A 19,286-nucleotide genomic window follows, 5' to 3' on the forward strand; every position below is an offset into this window, starting at 1 on the left:
AAAAAAAAAAAAAAAAAAAAAGGAAAAAAGAAAGAAAAGAGAGAAAACGACGCCGGCAGGTAATCGATAATAACAGGAAAAGCATCAACTTTTTTTTTTTCTTTCGGAATAAATCGATAAACGACGTTCGACGAGTCATTGAATCGTTTCGAAAATATACAGCGAGTGTTACTTTCCATTTTTGCGAATTAGAGTTATTACCGGATTGAATTGATCTCTAGTAATAATGACGTTCGAATGCCGGAAACGAGGGTAAGTTTATTTTACGAAATGTCCGATATCAACGCACGCCGATCAGCGATTCCAATTACTCCCATTCGATGAACAACGCTTTTTCTCAGCGGTAATTTTTCGTTAACAAGCGATCGATAGATAAATCAACTTGCGAGAAAATGTTCGATTGTTTCGCGAAGAAACGAGCTCGAGTTCCACGAGGATCGCTTTCCACAGCGTTGCCTCCTCCTCCAACCCCCTCCCTCGATTCATAGCTTGCATCCTTTCACCCCCTCGGCGGTGGAGAACTCGGCTGAGAGGTCCATTGTCCGCTTTAAAATAAACGGGTCATTCAAACGCACATCGCGTTGCGCCCTTATCAATAGTAGCGGAGGGAATAAAGATGGAGGGTGGAGAAAACGGGGCAGAAAGAGAGAAAGCAAGAAGAGAGAAATAAAGGACGACGATTCCTTCCACCACGGGCATGAGAAACGATTAACAAGGTTAATAATATAACGTCGATGAAAGGCGTCGCTTTGAGCGGCCCCAGGTCGGGACCAAGTTCGCTGGTGCACGATAAACTTGCACGTAATCAACCAGAGGCGTAATTAACTGCGACGCAATTAGTTCACCTTCGAGGCTACGTGCACCCGCTATTTCATCGATTCCCTATCTCTCTCTCTCTCTCTCTCTCTCTCTCTCTTTTTCGCCCTCTCCACTGTTCCGAATGGATCGATACCCTTGCCAAATTCTAGTTGACAGGAGAAGCATCAAAGACACTATCGTTTTCTTAGTTAATGAAACTGACCGCTGGAGCTGATCGCGTCTCGCGGACACGATAACCGAGCCTTGAGCTCTTTCCTCGAACCTACTTCTTTTTTATCTCGGGTGAAAAAACCATCGATTAAGCTGAAATTGTTTTTGCAACCGTGTCAGAATTTTTCTAATGTCGATTGACTTTCACACGGTACAGGGTTGTTTCGTAACTTGTGGGACCCACTTCGGGAGCACTGATTGTACGCCTAAAAATAATGAAAAAAAGTCATATAAATATATGTCAAAATATATGTCTTCATTTATGAGATATAATAAGTCGCGCGCGAGAAGCGTTCGTAGCAAGAAAATATTTAGAAATGATGTGAAAAGAACTAGTCTAGTCTCGAAATATCTTGAAATGTCTAAAATTTACAAATATGTTTTATTTCCCACGAAATATTTAATTTTACCCTTTGCCCTCGACAAACTTTTTTTGTATCATCTACCAGCAATTTATTTACGAAGCTTCATCACTTCAAATAAAAATATATCATTGGAAATAATCATTCATATTATTTTACACGATCTTTTTAACGTGTGATCATCGTTTGAATTTAAACCAATAATCAACGTGCATTGCTAGAACAATAATATACAAGAGTTAATGACACATAGTTTTGATCTCTGAAAAAATAATTCTCCGCCATTTTTTTAAACTTTCGTATGGAGCAATAAGAAAAGTCTAGTTTATGTTAATTATATTCCGAATTATGTGAATTATTCCAACGAGTGTCAATTGACTATGGACTGTCTTCAGAAATTTCTTCTGAAATACTTTTGTTCTTCCTACGTTATTATAGCTTTATCTAGGCGTCTGTTCAAATATTATACTGTTATACGTCGCATCGTACAACATCAAATTTTATAATTATCAGCAAATCATAAAATTTAAGTACGATGTCCTCTCAGAAGGGACAGTCGAGTGCAAAGGGTTAAGTAATAAATTGTAATTACTCTTCTCGCATGACGAGTATACTCGTCATTGCACCAAAAAAATTGCCATTTCTTCATGATGAGTATACTCGTCGTCATTCATAGATAAGAGGTTAAAGTTGGCTCGGAAGGACGCCGGTTTCAAGAGATGATGCGAATATCAATAACGGCCTCGCTGATTCCGCGGAACGTTCACCATCCGCAGAACAGAAAAAAAGAAAAGAGAAAGAACGGAAACTATATTTCAAGATCGCAACAGCGGACGGTCACTCGTCATGAAAGTTTCATAAAGTCGTAAATAGATATAAACGTAAGTCGAATTAACGTTCGCAGTGTTCGCCATGAATCACAAGACTACCATGAAACTCACCCTTGCTTCCTAACCCAAATTCCGAGAGGGGCTTTAGCCTAGAAGCCGAACAGAAAAAGAATACTACTGAGAATACGGCTGAGAACTGACGGAATTCTGTTGGACTGTTGCCGGAAGACGGTTGTTGCTTACGGGCGATTAACGTAATATAGAAACATGATGGAAGAAGCGAGCGAGCGTAAAACCAGAGAGCGACGGATTCGAGAAGAGGGACACGCGGAATCACGATGGCCAACAGTAAAAATAAAGTGAGAAAGAGATCGAGAACTTCCAATGACCTCCGATAATTGAAATATTTCTTCTAAACTCTCTTAATTCTAATTATATACCCGCGTGATTACTGAATGGTCAAATTTCACACGCAACAAATATGTTGCATAAGAAAGACTTTGGATTTCATGACGTTATCGCAGGTTGTCTTTATCCGCGATGCCAAGATAACGCGCACAATTGGTCATTGTATTTTTTTTCATGTGTTTGTTCGTAGTTAATTAATTATATAAGAATGATCGTGCGACTCGTCCAGTTTCAGCTACGTCTCTTTTTTTTTTTTTTTTTTTTTTTTGAGAATTTTCACATAAAAAGCCTCGATAATTGCAAATTCGCAATTATAATTTTATGATGAACTCTGAATGTCCAAGGATAAAGAAAATATTGGAACTGATGGTACAAATGTAAATACAACAAGCGATCTATCTTTTCGCTTGGAAATCACGGTACTCCTAGATTCACGCTCGACCCGAACCAGAAGATAATTGAATGGATGGAGAAAAGAGAGCACAAAGCGAAAGAATTTAATCCAATTTCCCTGTTATGCAGATTCTTTGTGACGGTAGGTTACTCGATATATACTCAAAAGTGGAGAACGTCAAGCTATTGGCCCATGTATTATTCATAACTTTATGAATGCAGTATGCTATAATTCAGTAAGTACTTATAGATTCATACTGTGCGTGTACTTACAGTGATGAGCAAAACTGAACGTACATATGAACGCACTTTTAACTTAACATTAATAATATTTTATCGAGTGCATGTAGAATAGAAGAAAAACAAAATGTATACTGTTCTGTGGGATGTTTTGATTTTCTAATAAAAATTTTATTTAATAGAAATTGTTTTCATGGAGTCAGTTTTGCATCACAATTAATTTAAATGAAAAATTGTCAATACTTTAACTTGTAACTTCATTGAAAAAGACTATGTAGCAGTCTAACTTGCAGTCTCATTTTAAAACGTAAAACTTCTGTTTTCACTATTCTGAATTCGTTTTTTTTCCAAGATATTGTAGCAATTGGAAAAGTGTTATTTTTTTTCTTTAAAAAAAATATTGTAAAAAAATTCAAACATATGTAAAAACACTGAAAAATTTTATTATGATTAGTCAGTATCATTTATTGTTTGGTTATGATAGGTCAGTATCATTTTTTCTATGATAAGAAATTTATATCGCGTCTTTTACGTTTTAACTGAATTATTGTGATTTAACTGAATTACACAAAATAGAAAAAAGAAACGAAGTTGGTGGAACCTTTTGCATAAAATGTGCACAACAGATTGTAAACACATACTGCTTATTCCAATAAAATACCAATCATTGATATATTGCACTTTGCTTTTATAAATGTTTTATTAACAATAAAAATAGCGATAACACAATAAAAGCAATTAAAACACGTCAGTTTTTTCAAAATAAGATCCATTTTAGAAAATGAGATTGTCACACACATAAATTGTTGTTTAGCTCATTGATGGATTATAGATGTTCATACAAATTCATGTTAAAGAAATGGAATCTAAGCCCAGACTTATTTCATTCAGTAAATATCACAATGAGAATTTCAATCATATTTTATATCTTATTATATATTGTAATATATTTTATTTATATAAAATGTTGGATAACGTGGCAATTCATACACAATTTTATATACTGAGAAGTTGGCATGAGTGATGAGAGAAAATGTGTATGTGTGTGTCTGTGTATGTGTATGAAGAAAAAGATTGGTCGACTATCGTGCTTTGTGTGGTGAAGAAAGTTAAGTATATGTTCACAGCTGATTGTTAAAAAAGTATTAAATTATTTTCTTTATTTCTGTGTAGTACGCCAAAAACTTTTTTCGTTTATTATTATACAATCATACGTTTTAAGTTACTGAAATAAAAGCCAAAGATTCAACATAAAATTACTTATATCACGTTTTATATCCCTTTGCATTATATACAATCTTTGTAATTTTAAATTCCCTACAAATGCATTGACAGCCTATTCACAATATACTTGGCAGGATAATTTCGAAAAGAATTATCCATTGGCGGCAAGACGAAGTACTAATCCCACTATTTTTTAAATGTAGTCTTAGTAATTAATATTGAAACGTTATGTATCACATGCTTCTAGCATTGCATACAGTCAAGTATTGCAAGTTGGAACACCGCAATCGACCGTGGAGCAGCGTGTCGCGACGAACCGATTTAACATCGTCCGTTCGTCAACATTGAGTCAAATTAAATCGAGCTGGATCGAGTTGAGTCAAGGTTGAATCAAGTCGTAACCGACATCGTTGCGCGATGAACAATAGACCGTTTGATTCGGTCGATGGCGCGCGTCGCTGACATCCGTAACGCGGAATTCCAATAAATACGTGTCGCGACCAGTGTCACGATTACTCAACGCGCATCGGTTCGCTTTGTTGATATGTACTACGACGAATACTAATTTTTCCACACGATTTCGCACTTCTGGCCATTCCTGGTCGGAGTCGACGTACATACATATATATATCGACTGTTTGTCGACGTTTGTTTGCATGTTATATGAACGACGCGACGGTTCTTCAGCCCGGACGGAAATTACGCACAGGCACTGCTTGGAAGGCAGACTATTACCAACGCTTAATATGTCAGAGTTAGTAAAGAGGAAGGTCAAAGAACCCAGTTTCCTTTCCCCAATATGACCGATAATTGTCTCTTGAAATGGTCCGAGGAATTTAATTTTTTTTTTTTTCTTTTTTTCGTACCAAGAGAGATGACTGCACAGCCCCGTTATTTCCGTTGATATTTAACCTGATTCCTTTCTCCACGTCCCCTTCGACATTAACCCTTCTGTTCGCTACTTTTATCCCGGTGTTATTATAATCCCGGATTAACTGAATTGCATTACGAACCGCAGGTAGGCATCACGGTGTTTAGCAACTAAATAATAATAGCCGCGATCGAACAATGAGGCTGAATAATAAACAATGAGTTATATTCAAACTTCGTGTAATGTTTAATCGTCGACTCTCGAAAGCATGATCAGTACCGAACACGTACGTACATACGTGCGTATATATGTATATCGGGATGAATTTTAATGCGCGAAATAATCGAAAAACTTGATGGCACAGCAAGATGATTAAATCGATCAGCAATAAACTAAACGAGAACGAACACGCAAATGATCGATACGAAGCTGTATTTTATCTAATTCAATAGAATCTACATGAGAAGCTTATCCAGATACGCGAGGAGAAGAGCAAAGCACGTGCGTTTTATCTACGATTAAATTTGAAAAAAAATTAGCGAAATGAATCGATATCGATCGGTATCGAACACATAGCCATTTTTTTCATAGACCTTTGATATCAATCAACTAGGTACTTAAGCATTTTCCTTAGAAATTAAATTCTGAATATTTGTGCAAATTATACTATGTACATATATATTTTTATAGAATATCCTTTAGATCGACAAAGTTTGAAATGTCATGATCGATGCTTTTCGTTTGACTAATTAATACTTTTAATATTTTTTAATAAATTTCATTACTCAATTACGTCACAATGACTATTATATATTTTTGAAAAAAGAAAAAAAAAAAAGAGAAAGAGAAGATAAATGACTTATTTCCACAAGTTCTTTTGTTGTGATATTTACGGTAAACGATACTACGATAATATTGTAAATTGCAAAGTAAATGTTAAATCCGAAACTCGTGTTCAAAGATCAAATGGTATCAACAACGCCTGCAAGCGTTGTTTATTTGTCCGCAAAGAATTCCGCGCGCTTCTGCTAAAAATATCAATGAAATCCGATTCTTGATGGACGAACGCAATCGACTCGATAGAAAATCGAACAGCGGCCCGCCACTAGTTGATTCACCCCGTATACGTCTGTCGGTGATGCGTCTTGGCAGCAGATAGAGCCAAATATAGGATGGGACTTTCTATTCATTGTGAGTGACCGTCCTCGAATAAACGCATGTGTGTTTCAGTTTAAAGATGACGCTTGCCTCAATGCTTGAGTCACACCGTGACTTTAGCTTCCGATAGACATTTGAAAAATCTCCTTGCGTCTGCGTCTTGCGAAATGATGCGAAAAATTGAGCAATGTTACGTAAATTTGTATGTTTTCACAAAAGCAACGCATAAATAGTAAGAGTTTCAGCATCTAGATATTTGAACGAGTGCTCTAGTTTGCATATTTTTTTATATTAATTTCTGAAATTCCTAGCTCCTAGAGTCTAGCGACAAAATATTTAAATTTTGAGAAAGCTGGATAAGATGTAGCTTCAAGACGAAGAAATTTGAATTTATCTCGTTTCTGGACAAAGACACTTTTCGACCGAGATCCTTAATCGCTATTCTAGAATAATCTGTCAATTTGTTGAAGTGAATGTGGACTGAAATGTCTTAATCTTGGATTAAATGGCTGATTCGATTGATCTCGATGAAATTCAATAGAAGCGAAGACAGAAAATGAGCCTTTTGGAGCACTTGGAATTGATGGAGTTACACTGGGTTAAAGAGAACACGTGAACTGAAGATTGAGCGTGTGCACTACAGAGTGTAAATTGCTCTTGATTCGATTCACCTGGATTCAATTTGGTCGAGCAGAGAACTGTCTTGAGACTCGTGACAAAATTACGAATCCATTGATTTACAACGATGATATTTTAATTAGAAACACGAAGAGGATTTAACTTTATCTTTGGTAGGTCAAAATTAAGCGAGAATATCGCCATCTGATCCTAATTTGTATTCTGTTTTACTTCACTGAGAAGTTTTCTTTGTCGTCTTTTGCATGCTTGTTATCAGTGTTACTACCGTGTGAGCATCTCAGTTGAAATCTCAAGGAGATGGAAATATATGCGCGCACGCATACACTAATATCCAACGTCGTAAATAATGCATAAGACTCCTGAAAAAAGGAAGCGCAATGTTTATCAATATTCGATACTTCACTTTCATCTTTTCGGCGATTTGCATTGGTCTTTCAATAGATGCAACTCATCTCAAGCAACTATGAGATTTCACAATGCGTGTTCAATGCCTCCCGTTCATATTGAAATTCTTTTATGGCTCGTTTTGTTCTCTGCACGCGCTAAGTCACGATCATCATACGAAAAACTCTTCAATGTCTCTTCTATTCTTCTATTGTTCCTTCTACTTGAAAATTTATATCGATTTACTATCTGTATTTATGTCGATACATTATCTGTATTCTATGTCATCGACAATACTCATATTTCATGATCTGACTTGATCTCGTATGTACATTGTAAATATTAAAATTCATCAATATAGTACGGTATAGAACTTCAAGAAACAAACAGTGGCATTACATCTTTTTAACAGCAATAAAGTAGCAACAATCATTAAGAAACAAGAAGGGGAGAAACAACGAAAGGGAACGGATATGATCAGTGAAGACAGTTCCAACGTAAAAAGAAATCGCCATCCAATGGTACCGTACGGATATGAGTCGCGAGTTCGAATTACCGTGGTGTAACTGGTTTCCGTGGAAATCAATACTTGCACGACGATTGATAGCGATTCTAATACTCTCTTTCTACACAAGTAAAATAAACGAGAAATACGACGGTGGTCTCCGCAACTTCTATTAAGGCGCCAAGCAATTTCTTCGGGAGGAACGTAATAGTCTAGACAACAAGAAAAGACGACCACTGTAAAAGAGAAAAATTTTCTCTCTCCTTCTCTCTTTCTCCGTGTCCGATCCTTTCGAGAAAACCGGAACGCTCCGTTTGAAATGAACTTGGCTTTTCATTGGAATTCATGATGTGTGCGCGAGACTCGTCGACAACTACGATTATTAAACAGATTGAAATAAATAACTTCGCCACGAATAAATGATAAGTAACGCGTTTGTTAATTTGTTGCAAATACAGGTTCGCGAAGCGCATCGTAAAAAAAAAAGACGAAGAAAGTCTGAAATTCATCATTCTTTTCACTAACTTTGAAGATTGTGATAAAGATCTATCGGGTTTCTTGATAAACGTTTGTGAAAATAAATATAAGTTTCGATCGTTTCTTGGACTGAAAGGAATTTTTCTACAACAAAACTTTCTGTGAAAGTTCAACAATCGAGGAAAGAACGTTCGAAGAAAAAAACTTCTTTCTCGAGAAACTCTATCCAGAATGGGATACTTTCCAACTAGGGAATACGTGAAATACCAACTTACAAGTGATTCGAGTGAGTTTATTCTATCGATTCTTGTGAATATGATCGATCTCAATAAATGTAGCAAAGTTAAGAGATATGAAAGATTATTGTGAATAACAAGCAACATGTACATATGTAGCGCAGGTAGCCTATATGAAAACCGGAAAACTAATTTTTCGATGCAAGCACTCGTATTCCAATATGGTGAAACGTCCACCGTTTTATGACACCACCGTTCGCGAGACCACGAAAAGCGATACTACAGAGACAGTGTGAGTTTCTTTTTCCTCGGACTACAGGTGGCCTCAAGGATTTCGCGTTCTCGTCGAGTGTTTAAATCTTCCACAAATGTGTCTTGTGTGGGTGTGTGTCTGTGATTCCAAATTCTTTCGACAAGGAAAAATAATCTTTAAACAGCGTTTAAAATAGCAAACGTATTAAAATTTGTTTGAGCAAAAGAAAGAAAAGAAAAAAAAAATGGAGAATAAGAAAAAAATAAAGATCGATACCTTTTAATCGAAGAACTATTTTTTAAGCTGTTTGTACAGAGTAATAAGTTCAGGAGCGATTTAAAACGACATTTTTTATCCAATGTTAAACGCAAATTCAGATTCACACAATACTTTTTTTCATTCATTCGATAAGATTTCTTTTTCACTGATCTGTGTAAATGAAAGTTTAAAAATACAAGTCTATACGTAACGTTAATAAAGTGGCTAAATACTCTGCGTTCTTCAAGAGTTAACCTTTGGACTTATTACAACGTGTAAACTAATAATGAAAGCAAACTCTGCCTTGAGTATTATTTCTACGCACATCGACGCCGTATTTTCGACCGGTCAATTGACGAAGCAAATAAATTGTTACAGACAAGAAAACATTAAAAAGCATTAGACCGATGAGTACTGAAGGTTTTTCGAAAATACTTGCACGCTAATTTTGCTGATTACGTATTATATTTCAATATCGACGAGAATAAACACATACAGGCTGGAAATCGATAAATGAGAATTAAATGAGAATGATTTCAAACATCTTTAGCATCCTCAATTATAACACACGAGGAGTAATACACAGAACGACTAAAACTGCGTGGCGCAACCAGATAATGAAATTTGAGTATATCGAGTACATTGAAGATTTTTGTTAGCTGATAAAACCAAGATATCGTCACATATCTTACCGTTATCTCCCGCAATTTGTTAACTACGACACGGTTTATTTCAAAAATTATACGTAAAAAAAACGCAACTATCTGTTTTTTTTTTTTTTGTTTCATTATAACAATGAATCTTCAATAATAATTTAAACACGCACGAGACTTTCTGAAAACGCATTAAAGATATTTTGCGTCATTGGTTATTCCGCGAACATCGCGTCTGTCTGATGAGTCATCGTTAATTAGTAAAATCAACGTATCACCAGGAATACTCTTTTTTTGGCTTTTCAAAGTAAAGGGAAAGCAAAGAGAAAGAGAAGAGAAAAAAGTGGACTGCCACTGACAACTAAATAAGCAGGACATCCTCGAAAGAATAACGACGCTCAAAATAGATCGTTCATTTGCATCTCATTGACTCCGCTATGTTCTTTGAATTGTTTTCAATGCTTGTTCTTTTATTGTTAAGAAATTTCAGGTTCAAGAAAAATATTACGTGCACGCGATTTTTTTTACGCTCAATTTCACGCTGAGTAAGAATAAATGCGGCAGAATAAAAGAAAATTCGAACGGGATTAACTCGTTGCGCCTGACGATAGACGTCAACGAAAGCGACCATGTAAAAAGGGCGCACGTATGAAACCGCAGCCACCTATCTCTCTTTTTTTTGAACGCCTACGCCACTGTACGCAATATCACGTTCTATGTATAGTCACATGACTGTCACGAGCCACGCATTTTTCTCACTTCCCCTTCCCAGGATATGCATACGGGGCGTGCCTCAAAGAGAGAAAAGTGACGTCTATACAGATTGTCAGATTAGATCGGACGCGATTCAATCGGTGAGGACGCGCCTCGTCGGTTCACACGTACCACCACAATAATTATGAATTTTTCGTTGGAATATCAAGGACTTCGAACTTTCCCCAGATCCAGAAATAAAAACTTAAACGCCGATAAGATATTTCAGCGGAGCGTTAATGTTGTCCAAGAAACTTGAATTTGACGTAAAACTTGTATACTAAAGAAAAACTTCGTTGCAACAGGTAACACGCGATTGTAATTTGTCGATGTATTTAAGATACCTATGTTGACAAACAGATTACGACACGGTATACAGTACGAATGCTACAGATAAAAGTTTTCGTATCGAAATTGACGATAATACGTTGCAAAAATTACTTGAAATAAATATCCGTCGTCGCGCTTTCAAAGTTAAGTTGATAAAAACCGCCAAAATAACTACAGTCACCGTTGACTAAACTTGAAAATGTTTCAATGTGGAAAACGTTAAAAATTAAAAAAAAAAATTTGTTAATATCATGTACAAATATTTCCTCGTTACGGAAGAATTTTCACAATAGAAAAATTGACGACTTTCATGCTTCATAATTGCAATTTCTTATTTCCAGACTTAACTATCGGGAATTCAAATATAAAACATTCACGTATATCAAAATAATATTTATGTACATCAATAAAATCACATACCATGTGGTAAACGTTTATACGATTTTTCTGCAGGGTTAACAAACTTGGAATAATGCAAAAGCCGGATATGTTCTGCTGAAGCAGCTGTGAGTCAGACAGCTGCAACAGCACCGTCACTGCGCATTCCACAATTCTCCTCTTCGAAAGACCGCGAAACGCGAGACCGGCTTAAATTAGAATGCAGCCTAATTCGAGGATAGAATTACTTGCACTGCACGGAAAACACGCACTTAAGCTACGTAATTGCGTTTACATCACTGATCGTGAAGTAAATTGACAAAAAGAAGCTAAAATCTGTCATATACAATTGTCTAAATTCCAGTGGCAATTTCTATGATCCGTCTTATTAGTCTTTCGACTAAGTCTTAAGACTAAGTCTTAAGACCGTCTTACAAAGTAATCTTACCTTTCGTCCTACGGGCAAAATGCGATATATTTTGCCTGAGCACCTTTAGCCACATCCTGGCGGCCCCCTTCTGTTTCTCAAAATCCGACGTCCTGCTAGGACAAACGCCCTCTAATCCAAGCGAAATGTCGGCACCGATGTTTCGATGCAGAGTAAGAACCATGTATTCACTGTCACCGATTGGACGATGGTCTCTTGCGCGCCGGTTCTCTTAACCTCACTCTTTGCGGTATTTATAACGATGAATTCCCGATTAACAGTAACTGATAAATAGATATAAATAGAGAAGAATTACTGGAAAACAGCGTTCTCTAACAACGCTCGAGAATAAACGACGCTCGCACGTGAAATCGCTACGAGAGACAGACACTGATGCTAGAGAGGCACGACCCTTTTATAGACGGGACAACGATCACGTAGGCAGGTCGTTAGAGCTGCTCTACTATCGAGCGCGATAATATCGACTCCGGGCCTTGGAACTTGTCTTGTTTACCAAGCGAGGATGTGTCGGCTTCCAGCCGTATTTTGACGAAATACGCCGACCAAACGGCTGCGATGATCGAACTTGCGCGACTTGCTTCGAAATACGAAAACCTGCCGAACGTTTGCATGCACAATAACCACTTTAACCGTTTCGCGGCATATGCCCCAACTTCCATACGACGGCAACGCTGTAAAGAGCACAACTGGCAACCAAGTGCGCGCGCAACATTTCGTCATTGGTAGAGAAAATTGAAAATTGAAACAATATACTTTAAAATACAATAGCGCGAAATATTCCATTCGAAGTTTAATTACAACTGTTTACACATTAATTTATGTTTTTCTTTCTTTAACTTTAGGTTACACCTATACTTATGTGTAGAATACCATATATTTTAATATACAAAAAATTCTGTTAATAATATACACATATGTTTCTTGAACTTATATGTTTATAATTTTGTAAATAACAATGATAAAATTTTCCTTGACTTAACATATTTGCAACAACCGTAGATAAAATTACAGTAAACACAGCAATATTAATAACTTTCATCTCCGATTTTCTTTCACGCAAACAATTTTATTTTGTGCATATTGTATTTATTACACGTAACATTTAGATTTCAAGACAATTTTATTTTATTCGTTCCTCTTCGGGAACGATATCAACGATAAACGATCGAGCCATTGTTTTAGGCCATTGCCTGTGGACGATTAAAAATATATAATCTTAATGCATGCATGCAAATTATTAAACAACAGAGTTCCTAAGTACCGTAAGCGAAGCCATCGTAATGATATAAATATCAGAATTATCGCGTGATATATTTAGCTCGCAGACGTCGAAGCCGGTAAACAACAAACCACGATCCGACATGCGATTTGCAAGATGCGTGGTTTGCCGGCTCGTTTTTTTTATTACTTTTTTTTTTCTCTTATTCGCATGACGTATTTTGCTATCACGAGTTTATGAACCGTTAAAGAAAGAAAGAGAAAAGATATAATATCAAATCGTTCGACTCCCAACTGTTTGATGAAAGTAAAAACACGATCGTTCTTTACGTCGCCGGATCTAGGTCGTGTGATTCCACAAATTAGAAAATCTATCTCCGCTTAATCGTCGTTGATAATATATTGCTAGTGAAATTAGGGCGATAAACGTATCTCAAAACAGACGCTGTTTTGTTTGAATACTCGTTTATCAGGATTTACAGAAATAGAGTATACAATCAAAATGACGAATAAAGAAGTAAAGAAGGGGAAACTTTTTCGAACGAAATGGAAAATACGTGAACGATGAAATACATCCGGTACTTATCAAAAAGATCGTTTTCAATGGATAAGACAACGGGCATGCGAATAACAGTGGAAGAGAGTTGTTGAATGTCAATTTATTGTTCAGAAAGTTATGCTCCCCTTGTACACGACCTAAACCTAACCTACAGCCTAATCTACCTCAAGCGATGTATGTACGTTAAGAATGAAATCGATCGTTTCTGCACGCGTGCGTATACGTGTATATACATATGTACGTGTGCGTGGCCACGCACGCGGCATACTTGTTGCCGTTCTACTGAATTATATATAATTCGAATGCAAAATTCTAGAATAACAAGTTCAGTGAAGCGTCTTATTCACTATCTTTTTTCATTGTAATACACAATTCAATTTTACTAAATAAATCACGCGTTGATTGATGAAAAATCTCTAAAAACGTCATTAATAAATTCATAACCAATACGACAAAATACCTGACGCAAAATGTGTTTTTGCAACAAAATTAATGTTACTGAAGGAAATTCTCCTACTAATTATAAGTTCTATCTACTTTATTTAATAGATTATCAAGATAAAAGAGAAGATGTCTAATGACAAATTACATTACTTCAATCTACAGAAAGATATTTCTTTTCTAATGTGGAGTATGAGTCAACGATTGCTACTAAATTGAATGACGTAAAAATAATGTTGTAAGCGTGGTAAGAGAGATTTAGAGATAGAAGAATTTACTGATTCTCTGAAGAAGTTTAACATTCTGATCAAGTGAATGTTCAGCACATACGCGCACGACGTACGAATCTCACAAAAGAACCGCGATGCGTTACGTTAAAGATAAACAGAAACGAGGAACTACTAGCATAGTAATTATACAACGAGAATTGCAACTTAGCCTCGAGACGGATCCGCGAAATCTAAATACGGACGTCAACTCCACTATGGTTCGCGGTTAAGTTCCACCTGTTCTGGAATGTAATTTCAACTTCTCTCGAGTTAACTTAGCTCGAGTCGACTAATCTTCGATTGTCGCGTGAAAAACTTTTTCCTTCGTATTGAAACAAAATAAATAACGAAATCGAAAGTTTTATTTTCAAAAAGTTTTTGACTACTTTGAAATAACTGCATCGCGTTATGTACGTATACAAACGGATAAAATTTTAAAGAAACAGCAACCAATGATGGAATCAGAGATAGGAAATTATTTTAATTTTCTTTCCGTGTCAGTTGCTATAACCTTGATCTTGTTGACAAGACATGGCTGTAAACTTATTACAATGTATTCGTAACCTTTAATGTCATTGCGCGACAGGTCAATTAAATTATCTTAAACATCTGATTACCGTTGTATGAGATGTAAAAAATGTAATTTAAAGTTGCATTCGATTTGATCAATATATTCCTCACGTATCGAGAAGGAATTATGTATGTATTTCGCGACAGAGGAAAGAGTTGACGTGACTGTTCAATCACCTTTCATCGGAAAGGAACTCTAGCGACGTGGTGTCGATGCTCTAAATTGAGACAAAATCTATTTAATTACCGTCATCGGGTTTACAATTACGCGGCAGACCTAGATTGACGAGATACGACGTTAATTACGCGAACAATGCCGATCTCGCCCACGTATGTCAAGCGACGAGGGAACCTCGTCAAATCGATTATTACATATTTACATTGTGGACAATCTAAACTTACAGCTAACGATATCATTTCTACAACCAAACATTAAAAATGAGTAAAAAAAAAAAAAGAAGAAAAAACAACAAAGAAAATAAAATATGAATTGTCAAATTGAAATGCTCGAGCCTCCGATGATTTGAAATGGCTACTGTACCAAATAAAAAACAATTATCGGTCGATCACTTACCAATAGAATCTCCGTTTTTCTTGCCAGAGTTATTTTTGTTCTTCTTGTTTTTCGGATAGATATTGCCGATTTTACTCTGTCCGCAACCCATCCTGCTCTGTTGCGGGCTTACGCAGCGATCACACTTCAACTACACTTCTCACTAACTCCGAGTCCTTTTCTTTTCTGGCTGTCCGCACGCCGTTATGGTATTTTTAACAAATTGATAAGAGTCCCGTTAGATAAATGAAAAACGAACGAACATTTCTCTCTTGAAGTTGAACGTCTTTCTAACATGAACGAATTTTTTTCATAGAAAAAGAAAAAAAAGGATATATATATACATATAGAGATATAGTTGACGTAATTGTTCTTTTACCGTATTATACACAACACTTATCCGCGAATATTTTTATTAGGCAGCGAAAGAGTTTTTCTTACATGTATTTTTTACATAGTATACATAGATACATATATATGTATATACATATATTCTGTTCTTATACGCGTATGTACGCGGTGTATTTCCAATATGTATAACAGTCGAAAATTTGAGTAACGAAACGTGTACGCTGTTTTATATGTTCGTCAGAAATTTCAAAGCCAATATAGTTCGTATGACAAGCTATCTCTGTAAGATCTGATATATATGTACGTGAGATCCCAAAAGATATGTATATATAGTGCAATAAATGAAAACTAGTGTCTTATAGAACGCGATATGTGAACATTTCCTTTTCTTTTTAAACTAATGAATTAACGCGGGTTCAGTCTTTTCATGAGTCAAACACTAATAGCTCGGGTCAGACCGAAAATCGACGAGTAAATTTATCAAGCTTTTTCTTCTTCTTAAAACGAATCCACCGGGATCCGATGATATAGATTAATCGGCACGAGTCTTCTTTCAGTACGCGTCACCGACGATGATGAAACTTGTGAACTAATTTCGAGATTGATTATTGATTATCACGTTCAGTCTTTTTTTACAACGCTGATCAGCAGATGGCAGAAAAGAATTAAGCAGTCTTTCGAGGAGAAACGTTGTGAAAATTTCCTCTCGTTCTTCAGCGAAACGCATAGAGAGGAAGGGGAAAGAAATGTTTGCTAGACAGCTTAGGGCTCGGTTGCCCTGGAGCCCATGACTTCGTCGTCTCTGGCTACCTAAGACGAGTTATCCAATCCATTTTTGAGCTTCCTGTCCGTTTTACGACCCCAGCAGCAATGTATCATCTATCCCATGTCCAAAGCTTCCAACCGTACATTCTCCCACTCTGTCGTTCTGCACATTCGTTCACTTGTTGGGCTCGTTGTTATTCCCAAGGACGGACTCGGACACGGCCGCAGAAAGACGTCTCGAATAACTTTACCAATTCATCGAGTTCGATCCGTCGATTGACCAAGCTCTCTTCTCCATCATGTAATCGAGCTACGCGAAAAAAATGTTATCACTCTTTTCTTGTGTTCTCTTCCGCCCTTTTCATGTGATCAGCCCCGACCGCAAAGAGAAACAGGGATGGTACCTTAGTGATGGCTTAAGAGCGTGGTTAGCACATGTGTTTCGGTTACGAGGACGAACTGACAAGGTCTCGAAACAACGCTACTTATGGCTGTTCCAGTTTCTCAGTGACGAATGTTCATTGGGTAACCAGGCAAATTAATTCTCGCGATGAAGATGAAGGAAATATACGTATATTGAAATAGTGACTCGCTGTTTTGTACCAGAGGCAAAGTTGACTGGAACAGGGCTGCAGAAGGGACGAGACGAATCCGTTTGATCCTGTAAGACTTCGATCCCTCCGTCTCTTTCCGAGATGAGCGTCTCTCGGCCTCTTATCAGAATTCGATTATCGGACTCGAGCCTGGAAAGACGCAAAACACACGTTTGTTAGAACATTACTATTCCGACGTGAGAATACATGAATTGCATCAATATTTATACGAGCCCATTTAATATACGTATGCACCGATAAATTTAATCAGCAGTTAAAAAAAAAATGAATGTTAACTGGAAAGAAAAATACAGCCAGAGTTATTTTTCTTTCTCTTTTACGTCGGAATCGATACATCTTCAATCTTACGACTAGTAGGTGTATCAGGGACAAGTTTATTTCGAATATAACCGAGATTTTAAGGGTAATAACTTTTTACGTAATACGAGATACCCGGGCGAATTATAAAAGTCGAACGATCGATATTAACTTTGGCACGATATGCTGTTGTGCTCCAACTTTCGGACAGGCATACACACGCGTGTCTAAGAATGGAACGACACACGAAAAAGCAGCAAATTTTGTGCACCACGGTGGCAATATTCTGACGACGACGTAGAAACCGCAGGTATAATCGAATCATGCGAGTTAATTATGATTTTCTTTTCAAAATTGCAATTTTTTTTTTTTAACATCTTTTTGTCGTTTCAGACAACGTCGATATTGTTTATTATTACTCAATATGTCGAAAATACACGATCTTTTCAATCAGATAAACGTATGAAAGGTTATTTCGATTTCTCGAAATAGTGAAATTCGAACTTTAGAAGGAGAAACTAACAATTGGATATTTCAACAACATATGTATGTACATATGTGTTCCACGGTAATTACAAGGTAGAAAGCGCGTTTAATGCTTAATCGATGTTCGAATCAACACACGGTTTATTATCCATTTCTCGGTCAATGTCATTTTCTTTGATTCTCCCGTCAAACACCATTAAATTGATTGGTATATTAGTATATACTACGATGAGGTAGCGTTTTAAAAGCTATATCAATGTGCAACAATCTCGAGATTAATCGAAATCCATGTTACTGTAATTGTATAATCAATCCTTATCGATTTCCTGTGATAATATTTTTGTTCTCTGATTTGATAAAAATTACTCTCTCATTATAAAGACACTTGAACAGTGAAGAATATCCTCTCGGTCAATTGCAACAATGTTTGCACAATCCGTTTCGTCTTGATATCTCGGAGTCTCGTACATCATATTTTCCAAATTTTGGATAACTTTGACGTACTTATTGTAAAAGTACAACAGCCAGTAGATCTACAAGGAATTCGGATATACTCCGATCGGTTGAACGCACGATACTAGTTTTTGACTGACATATCGCTTTGAAACATCACGTTAAAAAAAAAATGAGAACGCGATCTTCCTCTGAATGTACCCTCGCCTCTTCCTATTGTCAGATGCGATACCGAAGCAGCAACGATACAGAATAACACAGGGATCGTTTCTTCGAGGCAAATATGCGCGCAATGTCGTTCGCCTTTAGAGCAACCAGCCAAAATTCGATTCGAAGTCAAACTAACCTCGTTTCACTCAATAAACCAACCAACATCAACGTCCACCTGTTCACGACGATCGTTCATAAATGAGACTCTCTTCGCCTATTCTACGCTTGTATCTACATGTACACGCACAAATATGATTTGGGTATCAATTTACAACGACAAGACTCGAAGGACGAACGCAGAAACTCGCACCGTGAGGTTCCAGCATCGACTACAGCCGGCCGAGGCGCCAGCTAAGTTTGCGCATGCGCGTTATATTGCCCCTGTGCATATACTACACATACTCCACGATCAACACACGAACAAGTGTTTACGCACTACTAACATCGTTGAGATTTTAACCTATACGTACTGTGCACATGCGTTCTCGTTTGTCGTGTACTCACCAACATTTAGATACTTCTGTTGCATGTACGGTGTACATACACATGTACCCGTTCTATATACTGATCGTATCTCTTTGTGGGAGTGCGTTCACTTATACGAGCTCTAGATTATTCTTAATACAAGATTATCTTTGCGGAAAGCGAATTTCAATATTGTTTGTCATCGC

At 36.8% G+C, this 19,286-nt stretch overlaps 1 protein-coding gene across 6 annotated transcripts in view; it reads right to left on the bottom strand.

Moving 5' to 3' along the window:
- The window catches only part of LOC122535587 (rhoGEF domain-containing protein gxcJ), a 35,753-nt gene extending 16,784 nt beyond the window's left edge, over positions 1-18,969 (bottom strand). For 2 of the 6 annotated variants that reach the window (XR_006308215.1, XM_043667247.1), the window contains exon 1: positions 11,830-12,457. Coding sequence is in view for 5 of the 6 variants with exons in the window: in XM_043667247.1 (XP_043523182.1) it covers positions 11,830-11,992 (163 nt within the window). In the remaining variant the exon portion in view is untranslated. Of the gene's footprint in view, positions 1-11,829; positions 12,458-15,460; positions 17,299-18,456; positions 18,688-18,751 lie in introns of those variants that run through there. The other 4 variants (XM_043667251.1, XM_043667249.1, XM_043667248.1 and 1 more) reach the window with 4 other exon arrangements.
- Between the last annotated feature and the right edge of the window lie 317 nt (positions 18,970-19,286).

Source organism: Frieseomelitta varia, unplaced genomic scaffold, assembly GCF_011392965.1.
Source record: "Frieseomelitta varia isolate USP_RPSP 00005682 unplaced genomic scaffold, Fvar_1.2 scaffold_742, whole genome shotgun sequence".
Taxonomy (NCBI): Eukaryota; Metazoa; Arthropoda; class Insecta; order Hymenoptera; family Apidae; genus Frieseomelitta; species Frieseomelitta varia.